This window comes from Gossypium hirsutum, chromosome D05, assembly GCF_007990345.1.
Source record: "Gossypium hirsutum isolate 1008001.06 chromosome D05, Gossypium_hirsutum_v2.1, whole genome shotgun sequence".
Taxonomy (NCBI): domain Eukaryota; kingdom Viridiplantae; phylum Streptophyta; class Magnoliopsida; order Malvales; family Malvaceae; genus Gossypium; species Gossypium hirsutum.
In genome coordinates, this window is record NC_053441.1 from 16,849,002 (window position 1) to 16,863,434 (window position 14,433).

Sequence of the window (14,433 nt, forward strand, 5' to 3'; positions counted from 1 at the left end):
TTACATACTACGATCACAACATGGTTAAACATTTGGCATGCTAGGTTAGGTCATCCATGTAATAACATACTTAAGAAGGCTTTGAAACAGTGTAGTATGCCGGTTGATGTGAATAAAGAAGTTCATTGTTGTACTACTTGTCATTTAGAGAAAGAATATAAGCAACTATTTGCTCTGAATTTTTCTGAGTATGCTATGCCACTACAACTGATGGGTACTGATGTTTGGGGACCAGCTCCAGTTTATTCCAATGGCTTTCAGTATTATGTTGAATTTACTGATGCTTATTCTCGATATACCTGGGTTTATTTTCTGCAGAGAAAGTCTGAAATTTCAAATATTTTTCCTCTTTTTCAAAGACAGGTTGAAAGAATGCTTGGTTGTAAAATTAAAGCCTTGCAAACGGATGGAGGAGGAGAGTTTCAAGTTTTGAAGAGCTATCTGTCCCAACAAGGAATTGTTCACCGTTTCACATGTCCATACACCACAGAACAAAATGGACTGGTTGAGCGCAAGCATCGTTAAATTGTTGAAACTGGGCTGTCTATGTTAGCACATGCGTCTATGCCGGTTAGCTACTGGAATGATGCTTTCAGCAGTGTTATTCATTTGATAAATCGACTACCGACTTCTCCGTTGGGCATTTCCCCATATGAAAAGTTGTTTCAAAAGTCTTCAGTATACTCAATGTTTCGGGTTTTTAGATGCCTGTGTTTTCTGAATCTTTGACCTTACAATAAGAACAAGTTGCAATATCGATCGACGCCATGCACTTTTTTTGGATACTCTCAGTGTCATCAAGGATACCGGTGTCGCGCTAGTGATGGCAGACTCTATGTGTCTCGTCATGTGACATTTCATGAGACTGAGTTTCCCTTCAAAGATCTCGGCTTAAAGATAGTACATTCAGCATCAAATCTACAACTTAGTTCCAAACTGCTTGGTGTGCCCTCCAACAGTCCTACACGTAATGTCTCAGCAAGGTCACCTGATCCAGTGCCTGCAGTCAGGTCTGATCGATCATTCAATGAAAGTTCTAAGCATCGTGTTGCTAGTCTAGGGCCCGCTCCAAGTGTCAGTAATAGTGTTCGAGGGTCTAGGTCTAATGCACCAAGTATGTTACCTCCTCCAACCTCTGCTCATGTTAATTTACATCCAATGGTTACGCGAAGCAATGAGGGTGTTTTTAAACCCAATGTGTACTTTAGTTCAGTCAGTTCTAAGTCAGATGAGGTTCCTGGTTCTATTCATGAAGCAATGCAAAATCAGTGTTGGCAAGAGGCTGTCCATAAGGAGTTACAGGCACTTCTTCAAAACAAGACATGGATACTTTGTTCCCCACCTACTCATCAGAAAGTCGTTGGCTGTAAATGGCTATTTTGAGTGAAAAAGAAGGCTGATGAGACAGTGGGCAGGTACAAGGCACGATTGGTGGCTAAAGGGTTTTCGCAGCATGCAGGTATTGATTTTAGTGATATTTTCAGTCCGGTTGTTAAAGCAACAACCATACGAACTGTACTTACCATTGCTGTTATGAAAGGCTGGTTGTTGAGACAGGTTGATGTGAATAACGCGTTTCTTAATGGAGTGTTAACAGAAGAAATATACATGCAACAACCATCGGTTTCGAAGTAGCTGGAGACAATGGTCAGTAATTAGTCTGTCGTTTAAACAAAGCGTTGTATGGACTAAGGCAAGCCCCTCGTGCGTGGTTTCAAACACTGAGGTAGTTTTTAGTGAATGACTTGGGGTTTCGAGCTTCGAATACTGATCCGTCATTGTTTATTCGAACCACCTCTAACCAGCTGCTGTTACTTATGGTTTATGTGGATGACATTGTTGTCACAGGTAGCTCGAATATTGATATAGATGAAGTGATTCGACAGCTTTATGAAAAGTTTGCCCTTAAAGACATGGGTCGGCTCAATTTCTTCTTAGGTATTGAAGTTCAACATGTCCCTAAGGGAGTTTTGCTTAGTCAAAAGAAATATATCTTGGAGATACTTCATAAGACAGAAATGACAGGAGCATCATCTACGCCTACCCCCATGGTCAGCAATCCAAAACTGGTTGCGTCAGACGGCAGTTCGCCATTTGCTGATGGACATTTGTATCGCAGTATTGTTGGCATACTTCAATACTTATGTATTACACGTCCAGATTTAGCTTTCTGTGTTAATAAGCTAAGTCAGTTTATGAATTCTCCTAGTGACACACATTGGAAGGCTGTTAAAAGAGTGTTGAGGTATCTTGTAGGGACGCTTGATCATGGGTTGCTACTTACGGATGGGATATTTGAGCTGAGATGTTACTCTGATGCTGACTGGGCTGCGTCTGTTGAAGATCAGCGCTCAACCATATGATATGTTATATATCTAGGGACTAATCTAATTGCTTGGTGTTCTAAGAAGCAACCTGTTGTATCCAGGTCCTCGTCTGAAGCGGAGTACCGTAGTTTAGCCAATTGTGTGTCAGAATTGCTGTGGCTTAAACAATTGCTGGATTGAAATTGGTTTGTCACCATGTCAGACACCAGTGGTCTGGTGTGAGTGTGACAATACTTCTACATCATGCCAGAATGAAGCATGTGGAGATTGATCACCATTTTGTATGAGAGAAGGTACTTGATGGCGTCCTACAGGTCAACTTTATGCCATCGTCAAAGCAGGTTGCTGACGTTCTAACAAAACCACTTCCACCAACACAGTTTACTGTATTTCGAAGATATTTGCGTGTTTTCTCCAGTACTGTTGATGAAGATGTTTGTTCAGTCTAAGTTTTTGTTTTTTGTTTTATTATTTCTTCATATAAAACCAGGGGAATGTCAGAGTAAATGTTAGAGTAGTGTTTCAGTTAATAGTTGGTTAAGAAGTTCAGGTCAGTTGATAACAGTTGTAGTCTGTTGAGGTAGTTACATACGTTGGTATTGAGTTGTATATAAATACTACTATTAATAACAAACAAGTACGATGAGTATTACATGTAAAACTTAATACATAATTCTTTATCAATGAGTAAAATAAAAAAAATAGTGAACTTATAAATAAATATTAATAGTTTTATTTAAATATAATTAAATAATATTAATTGCAATTATTATAAATAAATACTAATAATTCTAAGCTCAATATAGAAATTAATAATTTTAATTATAATTAATATTTAATTATGTTTAACAAAGGGTAAATTACAGTAGTAGTCACCCAACTATTAGTAATTTCTTCTTTGGTCACCCAACTATGAAAAGTTACAAAATGGTCACTCAAATATTTAATTGTCTTTTTTGGTCACCAGTTGGCTATCAATGACAATTTTTAAAATTAACATAATAGCAACTTTAACTCTCAACAATTATACATTTTATCAATTTAGTATTGATTCTAATAAATCTAACCCTCAACATTTACATTGTGTAATTCGGTCTTTTTTGCAATTTTACTTTTCTTTGTGATACTTTCACAAAAAAAAAATTAGCTAAATTTGATTGAAAATATATAAAAATGAAAACATTAAAAAATTTAAGATAATAATTTTCATCTTTTTTTATTTTTTAAAAAATTAATCCTCAACGTCACAAATAAAAGCGAAACTACAAAAAAAAGACCAAATTACATAATGTGTAAATATTGTGGGTTGAATTTTTGGAATCAATATTAAATTGACATAATTTATAATGTTGAAGGTTAAAGTTGCTATTATGCCAATTTGAAAGATGCCATCGTTAGTTAGCTGGTGACCGAAAAAGACAAAATTAAATAATTGGGTGACTATTTTGTAACTTTTTATAATTGGATGACAAAAAAAAGATAATAATAATTGAATGGCTACTAATATAGTTTACCTTTAAATAAATTTATTAGTATTTAGATATAATATCCTGTTACCAGATATAATGTTATTTATTCACTAATGTAATGAAAGCAACTAAAAATCAAAACAAGTTGAATACTTGTTGCTTGCATGCATGCTATTTTCTTTAAATGAAAATATTTATTTTGGTATTAGAACTTAATTTCAGGGTTAAACTTGGTACCCAATGTCTTTTTGTCCAATTAGATACCTGAATCTGGCTTTTTAATTCAAATTGGTAAATGAACTGAACTTTTTGGTCTAAATTGGTATTTATTTATTTGAATCAATTTGAACTATGAAACCATAAGACCAAATTTAAATACCTAATTGGACAAATGAAACTTTAAATACCAAATTAAACCTTAAAACTAAATTCAGGTATCAAAATATATATTTCCCCTTTCTGAACTCTCAAGGCAAGTTGCCCATGCCCAAAGGCCTCTCTTTTACTGTTAATAATAGAGCAAAGAAAAGCACCTTTGGGCCTTCTTGTATCAGTTCTGCTGCATATATTGGAAATATTTTCATTTTTTTAATCTATTTAAAGATATCGTTACAATGAGATCCCATTAGATCATATTAAATCAATAGTTAAAATAAAAATGAAAAAAAAAAAGAAATATCAATTGTTGATTGTATCGTAGGATTTAAATTGGAAAATGTAAGTATACCTTTTAATCAATTCAACCGATTTTAGCATTAAAGGAGAGAAATTGATTCTCAGCGAAAAGTAATGTATTCATTATCTGATTTAATAAGTTCTAAGTCACCAACACAATTTCTTAGTTTCTGACGTGGTTTGATCAAACGGTTAGTCTTCTCATTTCTCTTTTTTAACCATAATCGCTGACTTATGAAATCCTACTATAATAAAATCTCAAATTATATTTTTTGATACAATGCCTAACATTACTCATAGCCCTTCCCAACCCTTAAATAGGTAGATAATGCGCTTCAACGCACTCAAATTCACGTTCTTCTGCACTGGCAATAATATCGATGTCAACTAAGTTAAACTCGATTGACTAATTATATATAAATTTAAAATTTTATAAAAAAATATTAATATAAATGATATTTTTTTTGCCTTTAATAACATTATCATTTTTAAGATACAAATAATATCAAACTAAAAGGTTTTGGTATAATGTTTGTTTCTTTTAACTTTTCTAATTTAAGGGGTAATTTTTTTAAATTGAAATTTGAATGTTTAATAGTTCACCAATTATTTATATATTTAATTATATTTTTTTATAACATTAATTTGCATCACTATCTGTACTTTATATAAAAAAGTATCATACATTGTTAGTAAAATTTTAATTTTCTCAATGATAAATATTCAATTTCATATATAAAATAAATAGTAAACCTATTTGGTTGAAGACTTAATTTGTCAAATTAAAAGTTTTAGGGTATGTTTGATTGGCAGTAAAATGTTTTCCGTAAAATGATTTCTGGAAAATGTTTTACTTTTCTGTAAAATGACTTACTGGAAAATATTTTCTGGTGTTTGATTGAATCAGTGTAAAATATTTTCTGCTGTTTGACAGATTTCCTGAAAATATTTTCCGGAAAATTTGTTTTTTACATATATTAATATATATTAATAAATTTTTATATTTTAAAATTGTTTTTACATATATTGCAATAATTTATTTATAATAATACTCAATAATAAGCTACAATATTGATTGTTATAAATTGAAAAAATATTATCCACAATGAGTACTAGTAAGAATATTGAAATATATGTAAAAATATGAATATTAAACAGCAAAATAGTGAAGATGTACAAAAGAACCACATTGAGCATTGAAAGCACTATCTGATCAGAAAATAGAAAAATTACATAACTCTCTTTCTGAATTTAATCTAGCAACTCTGAACTCATTTTTTTGTTTCTGCATCTCAACTTTTATTTACTTCTAGATATTTCGTGTTTCACACACCCAACCAGACAAATTTCCAGCAGGTGACACAATGCAATTATCCGGAGTTTTTAAGCTGCATGATATCCTTAACAAGAAATAATAAAAAGAATAGCAGTCTTGTCTTTTGTACAAACGAAAGTCAATAAAGAACCCGTGCATGTAGGCTCGCAGAAGATTGGTCCCAATTAGATTTGTCAAATTCAACTTCTCAAGATCCTCTTTTGTTAAAAATTTATAGTTGTCATATATGCTTGTTTGTCCACCCTCCTCAAGCTCTTCCTGTAAAATATATACAAAGTAAACACTAGTGCACCACATCTGCATATCCCAACATAGTACATCCAATAAAAGGATAAAACAAAAATTGATTAGGATACAAGTTAAAACACACCGTAAGAGATTCCAGCGAAGAACACCACTTGGGAACAGGTCCCAAAGCAGGTATGAAATAAGCAGGAATCTGGCTAGCATCCAAAGCCAGCAACATCAGCCCACTATCATTGAACACAAATCAAGGTTCTTTAGTAAAGAAAACCAGATTGATAAGAATCCAATAATATCAGTAACCATCTTTATCAAAAAAAAAAGCACTTCAAGTTTACATCATTAAGCATTTCAAGTAATTCAAAGAATTCCAACATTTTAAAAGCCAATGAACATTTTACATTTACTCCTATTAACTAATAAAACAAGACAATAAATTGCAACAATATGATAATCATGACCATCCAACTAAAGCACCTTTAAAAGCTACAAATGCAGAACAAGTTTCGGCACTCATTTAAGCTTCCAAGTTGATTGAAAGCTACAAATGCAGAACAAATGCAGTTGCTGACTTTTGACCATCTATAATGTATGATAAAATAAGACTAATATTCTTCTAGTTAAAAAATGTATTCTTTTTTATAAGAATGTAAATGAGATATTGATGATCAGCCAAAATATTCATACTTTTCTCCTTCCTTAAATCGACCAAGTTGGAGGTCAAGAGAACTTACAGATGAAATTTAGCAAACATTGCAGAAGCTATATAGCATACGCATGCATGATGGGGTGCTAAAGTATCCAAATTACCCATTTTCCAGTTAACCCAGAAATTGATTTGCAGAAAACATTTGCAGAAAACTACCCATTTGCAGAAACCCTTAACAATCAAAACTGAAATTAGAAAATAACTGAAATAAAAACTCAATCAAAGAAACAAAAAAAATAGATCAAGAAAGTAGAGGAGGAAAAACAGCAGAGAAAAGGAGGAAAGGCACACCCAAAAAAAATCACGATCAACAAAAATAATACACAGAGAAAAGGAGAACAGAACCTGTTGATAACCCAAGAAGAAGAAGCACACCGATGAGGAGGAGAGGCTGACGTTGATGGACGGAGAGGAAATGAGGAGGAAATGAGAGGTTGAAGCTTTGTTTTCCGGAAAATGTCTTACGGAAAAAAAATCTGTAAGACATTTTACGCAAAGAAGGGCTTGATTTTCCCGTGTGTTGAAGTTACTTTTCCGGAAAATCAATTCCTTTGGTCAATCAAACACCGTAAAAAAAGGGAAAATGTTTTCCAGAAAATGAAATACACCAATCAAACAGATCCTTAAATTAAAATTCTATTGTTTCAAATGTTTTAATAATATAAAATTTAATAAATGAGGGCTATTATAATAAATGCAGTGAGAGGCCAAGAGGTCAGAAGGGGACCAAAATCTGTATTGAAACTTGCAATCCATCAATTATTGAATTGCTTCATCCCTAAACTACAGACTGTATATTCTACTTACAAATAGGGCTCAAAGAAACAGTAATACATCAAACGCGGAGCCTAGTAGAGCCCTTAAAATCTAATCTTTTATAAATATATTATAGTCCCTCTCAAACATACTATTTATTTTAAATTATTTATATGTTTAAATCGATTGTTATATTACATGCTATGACCCAACCTTTTTCAACATTAAGTTAGTAATGGAAATTGAGAGAATATATATATACACACTTATTTTCTCTGTTCTTTTGTTTCTTGAAATGATTAAACTGAGTATTAAATAAATAGAATCGTTTAATGAACACCTTAGAACTATATTTATATGTCGATTACATAGGGAAACTCCAGGGAGGAGGAGAAAAAAGAGAAGAGAAAACAGATATGGATAGCATATACGGTCATTACTCATTAGTTACAAATTACTTAGACATCAACCTAAGAAACGATTTCAGCACTTGAAATTATTAGCAAGTGACCTCCACAATCAACAACTTCCATTTGCGGGATTTAATTATCATTCTTCCCTTTGGAGGAAAAGAATCTGCTAAAGCCTCGTGAATGTTTATCTGGAGTTGGGGTAGAAGAAGAAGATGAAGACATTGATGTTGTAGACCTGTGTTTTGATTTGATGGGTGTTCTCAAAGAGTTTGCTTCACTATCATATGGGCTGCTTGGTGTGTTAACTGACTCCATGGGAGACTCCGCACCACCTCTGCTTCCAATGCCAGAAGCAGCAGCAGCAGCGATACTGTCCATCTTTGCCTGATATAAATCCTGCAAGTTGATGCCACTGGTAGTGGGTTCATCGTCACCCTTTTGGCTCCTCTCGTTGAAGGGTGATCCCATTATATCTGTCTGAGGACGGAAAGCTTTTAATTGCTTGCCAAGAAGGAATATGGTTTCTTGACATTCCGCTAGTTTCTCTGCTAATTCTTTCTCCTGCCATCGAGATAAACGATTTTAGTTAAACGATGTTAAGTTCGTCTGTCATATTTGACAAATCCTATCAACAGACTACGGGCAGCAAAAACCATGAAAGAGCAACTGTGGATGAAAATTACAACTTCAAAGGAGCAAAAATAAAAAAAGTTTCAATAACACCACCTCTGCTAGGGACAACACAAAAGTATTCTGCTGGTCCTTGATGCACCAGTATTTGGTATTTGTTAACCGTAAAATTATATTTCAAAGTGGTCCGGAAAGACAGGTTTTAAGAACACATGATGAAATATAGCCTTACCTGCTTGTTCTTGAGGTCATTCTTGGCTGCTGAAGAACATACAGAACAGGTCTCATTCCTAAAAGCAATGGAAAACAATTACGTTAGAGAGAATTTTGTGTTAATAAACTGGCATATAAAAGAGAATTCAATGCGATGAACAAATAAAACCAAGAGAATTCAATGCTTACCTTTGCAATTGCTCTTCTAGTTCCTTACATCGGGCAAAAGCATCTTGATGACTTCTCTTTTCATCTTGAAGATCATTTTCAAGAGCTTCTATTTTTACCTGGAGACGGTTCACCTCGGTCTCTAACTCTTCAGCACGTGTTTCAAGTGATCTATAAGATTCTGTCATGCACTTGAGCTGTGTCTCAGCCAAGCTGTTTGACCTTTGAGCATAAGCCAATTGAGATTTAGCTTCTGCTAGAAGCTGCTCGGTTTCGTGTAACTGAGACTTGGTCATCTCCAGATTTTCAGTGCATTGAGAAAGATCCCTTGCCATGTTTTCGTTTTCCAACTTTAATTCTTTGAACTCTTCAGAAGAGAATTTGCTCGTTTGTTTTGATTCATATTCTGAGACCAGGTTTCCATCATCAGGAACCTCAGGATTGGAAGCTGGATTTGAAATGATGGCACTGCCATTTTGATATATCGCGCCAGATGAATCATCTTGAGTTACCTTATTCTCTGGTAAAGCAACCTTATCTATGCAATGAGGACTATTAATTTCCACTTCATTACCCTTGTAGCCAAGCACACTGAATCTTAGTTCTCCGGCTTTGGCTAAAACAGTAGAAAGATCAAAAATTAAATCATCCAAACTTGCATTGCTGCTTAAGACCTTATTGCGGGTGACAAAGAACTCATCAATTTTGTGGCTTAATCCATTGCCATCAAAAGATATGTCATCAACAGCCCTTGCTTCTTTTCTGAGGGACAGTACGAAGTTATGAATATGAGAAATTGCAGCAGCTAATTCTGGACTTATAATTTGCGCGGTTGCAGATTTCACCTTATCACCTGGGGGCATAGCAATTGTTTTCTCTCCAGTTAAGTTACCATCTCCAGAAAAGGCATGCTCGTTGCTTGTGCCATCAAAGCCATTCACTTCAGAGACACCATTGACAGAGCGCTCGTCCAGGGTGTCACGTGCATCCTGTGCAGCATGCTTGATGTCCTCCAGAATTTTTTGCATATCAGCATCCTTAGACATTGATTGAAGCACCATAAAGAGCCGTGCTCGAAGCTTCATAACAGGCAATTTGTCTGCATCTGATACATGATCTGCTGGTGGTGATAGATCATGCTGCTTTTCAGACTGGAGTTCCCTGCAAGAAATCTCTCCTGAAGCATCACCATTAACAGTTTCAGATATCTTATCTTTGTTACAACCTGAAACAATGATTGCACCATTTGCAGTTGAATCATTTGACGAACACGCCAACTTCTCCATCTCAATAAAATCATCCATGAGGTCCAGGTGCTTAACATTTTCAGATTTGCTCGACTTTTCAGTGCTATTTTCTTTCTTGAAATGTGAGAGCTCAGAGATCAAAGCTGTAGCCCATGACTCGGTACAGCTTCTATCATCATCATTTCCATCTTCAGACACAGAAGTCATACTCGGTGGATTGCTAGCAATTTGGCTGGAGTAAACTTCTGTAGGAATCTGAACAATTGTTTTTGAAGGGTTTCTTTGTTGGTTGCTGATGGCAAGTTGTGCTTCTAAAGTTTGGAGCTTGCTGGATGTCTTTGCACACAGGTTCCTCGAAGCCAGTAGTTCACTGTTACGTATTGCCAAAGCTTCTTTCAGCATCTTTGTTTCTTCTTCCATTGCCAATAAACGTTCTCTGAAAAAGTCCTGCTCTTTATGAGATTTCTGTGCACTGTCAATGGAGAAGTCGCTGATGGTGGACAGGTGTGGAGAAGAAGGCCGGACAGGAGACCTCTTGAATCGACTATCCCCATAATCCCGTCCTAAACTCTCAACCTCTAACTTCATTTGGGCAAGTGCAGCAGGGCCAGGCAACTTTTTCCGCACAAGACCGCGCAGTCTTTGGCACTCTGCTTCTAGCTTTGCAATCTTTTTGACACCCTCCATATGCTGCTTGTTAGCAGCTTCAGCAGACCTCATGCTCATATTCTTTTCTTCATTACGAATTTCTACCTCTTTGGAAAGCACATGAATCTCATACTTGAGCGAATTTATTTCCCTTTCGCACGATTCAATGTTCCCCTTAAAACGCTCAATCTCAGCCTCAGCTTGTGATTTTTCTTCACTAATCTTGATCACCATGTTAGAACGTTCTTGCAAAGACCCTGACACCGCAGCATTCTCAGCTTCAGACTTGAGGAGCTCTTGTTCTAAAATAGCTACCTTCGCTTCAAGCTCAAGCTTAATCTTCTCGCATTGCTTGTTTTTGGTAGCTACCACATCTTGCAACTTATGATCGTGTTCTTCCTTCAGATTTCGGATCTGCCGCATGCACTCTTTAAGAGCGTCATCTAAATGTGATGCCTTCTCTTCAGCAGTGAGCTTCAAAAGGGTAACAGATTCCAGATGATTTTTCAATGCCAAGGCCTCTGCTTCAGCCTTTTCCCAACCTACATCAAAACCAGCACCACATGTTGAGGGATAATTCAGGACAAGATTAGTTGGAAGCACTGTAGTCTTACATTAGATTTAAAAGGTTTGAGCATCGACTAACCTGAGACGGCTTCTTCTGCAACTTTAGTGTGCTGTTTCACCAGGTCTTCCTTGGAAGTAATCTCCGAGTTTGCTGCAGAGAGCTTTTCATTCAAGTCGTTAATCTCATCCTCCAACCTCTGAACTTGTTCCTCGTATGTTTTCACTTGATTCTCCAAGCCAGTAAGGTGGGAATATGATTCTACGGATATTTGAACATACTTGGGCTTTTTTAAGGTATCCTGTCAAGCAAAAAATATTACCACAAAAATTGATATCAGATAAAATAGCTCGACAGTTCAGATGATAAGCAGATCCATATCTCTGCTCCAACTTTGATAATGTACTATGAATTAAAAACCCATAAATTTCTCCAAACAACCACGTTGATGTGTTTTAGTTTAAGTAAAATATAAAATGTACCTGATCGCCTTGAGATGCAGCTGAAGTTAAAGTGACGGCAGCAGCAGCTTTATCAGATGATTTTTTCTTCCAAGGCCAACGGCGATCCATTACTTAAATCGGGTTTATAGACTGAGGGAAGATGATCATTTAATTAGCTCAGACAAAAATATAGAATGCAAAGAAGCTAATTGAAACAATTATATCTTAATATCAAGTTAAACGTTTATGGCTGAAAAGTAGACATCCCAGCCTTTCTCCCACCCAAAAACCATAGCATATGACAGAAGCATACACATTGCAGCCGCCTGATTTAGGTCACGTTAGGGGTAGTACTCTCAGTTAGGTTCCAACATGCTTCTTTTTAAAAATTGAAATGGAAACAATTTTCAAACCAAATTCAATATCTTTGAAGGTACATTCAAAGACAGTAAATAGAAACAATGTCGGGTGACAGCTAATTGCCTCACATATTCAACCTGGAAAATACACGCAGAGTTCAACTAAACCAAATGCCTTTAAGGACTTTGAAGCAATCCTCCCACAGAAATTCCAAATTCACAAAGGAAAAAATAATAACAATTAAGAATTGGAACGCTGTTGAGATATGAAACAGAAATAATTGTCTATATGCGTTATTGTTACCATGAAATCCAGAGAACAAAACTCTCATTTTCGTCTCTATTCGCATTTAATTTATTTTTCTGGTTTAGGTAGTGAATTAGAATTCACTTTGATGAAATGATATTAACAAAGCTGTCAGAAATCAAAAGCCTATTTCTCTTTCCTCCTACATTTTCTCAGCCACCAAACAGAACGTAACGTCAGGGGAAAACTTTCGAAGCAGGCTGTACTACTAACGAAAAACAGCAAGTGGGAGTTTGCAGTGATTCGGAACTTAAAAAGAAGAAAAGAAGAAGAAGAAAAGTGATAGAACAAACAAATGGAGTCAGGCATGCGGTACCTTATATATAAAAATATATATCCAATGCTTTGGGCTGAAACAGTGAAACAAGTAAGATCGTCAGTGTTTCAAGTGTTGCGAATGAATCAGATGAGAAAAGCATTTTCAAACCAACCAAGTTCATCCATAGCTACATTTCGAATGCAAAAGATTTATTCAAAGAGCTAAAGATCTTAGAACCAAAACGTCATTTTATATCACTTAAACAAAATAGATATCGACAGGCAAGGGAATTTACTCAAGGTATTTAGATAAAGGATTGAAGCTGAGAAAAAGAGAGAAGAGAAGTTTGGAATTGAACCGAGAAATGAACTTAAATTAGCAAATAAAAATAGAAGAGGAACAGAATATAAAAGGCTTGAAATGGAAGAAATCCGAAAACAGGAAACTTCACCGACAAAAAAGATAATTCAAAAAAAAAATCTCAAAGGAAACATTTTACTCTGCATAAAACCGACAACTGTCTTCCAATCAAAAAACCAAATTACAAAAGCAGAAATTAAAAAAAAAAAGAGTCAAATTTCCATTTACGCAATTCTACTCTGTTTCACCACCAGCATTCATCGTTAAACCGAAAGAAATGAATCAAACAAGTGAAAAAATAAGACAACAAACTTATAACTCGCATTGTTACATAAAATTGAGTTACCTCGAGAAAAATTAGCTTTCTACTATAGGAAGATTGAAAATGCAGAAAGAGTTGTTTTGCAGTTTAAAGATTTTTAAGATCCAAATTAATGTATTTATTGTTTCTTTCTATTTTGTTGTTTTGTGTCATTCTAAATGTTGACGTTAGGAGAAAGAGAAAGAAATGGTGGCAAATGGCAATGACAATCGATGCAAAGGAGGAGGAGGCGGAGCGCAGGTGCTGTGGTGGTGGAGTTGGGTAAGGTGGAAATTATTCTGGATTTAGGTGTCGCTTTTTGCTGAAGTTTCAAAACCAATCACATTTTCGTCTACTCCGTTATATAATTTAAATGTCAAGAAAGGAAATTTTGGTGGGATTGAAATCACCGGGATTTTCAAACCCATTTTATGTTAATTTAAATCTAATTATAATCATGATAAATATCTTTTAGATTATGGTTGTGATAATTTGGGACCAAAAAAGTTAAAAAGTGATTAGACCAAGTTACCCATACGGAAAATAAATAATGACAAAGGAGTCTGTATTCTTTTGGTAGAAGCAACAGCTTTGCTGTATGCGATGTTTGGAAAGTAATGTTTTTGTGTTTTTGTGTTTTGTATGTGTTATTATGGACCACCGTCACTACAGCTCATAAGGCTTAATTCTATACGGGTCTGTTACCATGCTCCGCCGCTGCATCTGCTCTCATGCATCACCTCTAATATTTCGCTTTGTCTGCGCTTGGAACACGTAATTTAGTGTTGCTATTTGATTTCATCATACACAAATTAGCCCATATAACAAATATATTATATAAATAAATTATGGGTGCTTGTTTGTCATACACTATGTGAATTATTGTTAGTTTGGGATATAGGCTTGATTAAATGCTGACCCCTAATCTTTGGTAGGGGTACACTATCAATGTGGGTTAACTTTGCCTAGAAATATAGACCCCGTGGTGACTCCATTTTTCAACTC

At 35.1% G+C, this 14,433-nt stretch overlaps 1 protein-coding gene and 1 long non-coding RNA gene across 6 annotated transcripts; both read right to left on the bottom strand.

Annotated features, from left to right (window-relative positions):
- Positions 1-5,903: 5,903 nt before the first annotated feature.
- LOC107930021 (uncharacterized) lies at positions 5,904-7,258 on the bottom strand. The gene is made up of 3 exons (XR_005913989.1): positions 7,105-7,258; positions 6,178-6,280; positions 5,904-6,065 (listed from the first exon to the last, which is right to left on the bottom strand). It is a non-coding gene; the product is annotated as an uncharacterized lncRNA (long non-coding RNA).
- A 585-nt stretch (positions 7,259-7,843) lies between these two features.
- Positions 7,844-13,848, bottom strand: LOC107905496 (filament-like plant protein 4). 5 transcript variants are annotated; one of them, XM_041094053.1, is made up of 7 exons: positions 13,474-13,848; positions 12,825-12,858; positions 11,882-11,992; positions 11,481-11,700; positions 8,961-11,376; positions 8,791-8,848; positions 7,844-8,489 (listed from the first exon to the last, which is right to left on the bottom strand). In XM_041094053.1, exons 3-7 carry the CDS (start codon positions 11,969-11,971, stop codon positions 8,058-8,060), a joined length of 3,216 nt encoding a protein of 1,071 aa, XP_040949987.1. In that variant the 5' UTR covers positions 11,972-11,992; positions 12,825-12,858; positions 13,474-13,848; the 3' UTR covers positions 7,844-8,057. The 5 variants fall into 5 exon arrangements, with proteins under 5 accessions (XP_040949987.1, XP_040949983.1, XP_040949982.1 ...); XM_041094049.1 differs by lacking the exon at positions 13,474-13,848 and adding an exon at positions 13,063-13,374; XM_041094048.1 differs by lacking the exon at positions 13,474-13,848 and adding an exon at positions 12,940-13,374.
- Positions 13,849-14,433: the final 585 nt, after the last annotated feature.

Bases quoted from the DNA above. Each gene is read 5' to 3' on its own strand.
- LOC107905496 (XM_041094053.1), bottom strand. From the start codon at position 11,971: ATGGATCGCCGTTGGCCTTGGAAGAAAAAATCATCTGATAAAGCTGCT. The intron at 11,377-11,480 runs GTTAGTCGATGC...GTTTTGATGTAG, and splicing joins TGCAGAAGAAGCCGTCTCAG to GTTGGGAAAAGGCTGAAGCA. The intron at 8,490-8,790 runs GTAAGGCTATAT...TCTCGATGGCAG, and splicing joins ATGACCTCAAGAACAAGCAG to GAGAAAGAATTAGCAGAGAA.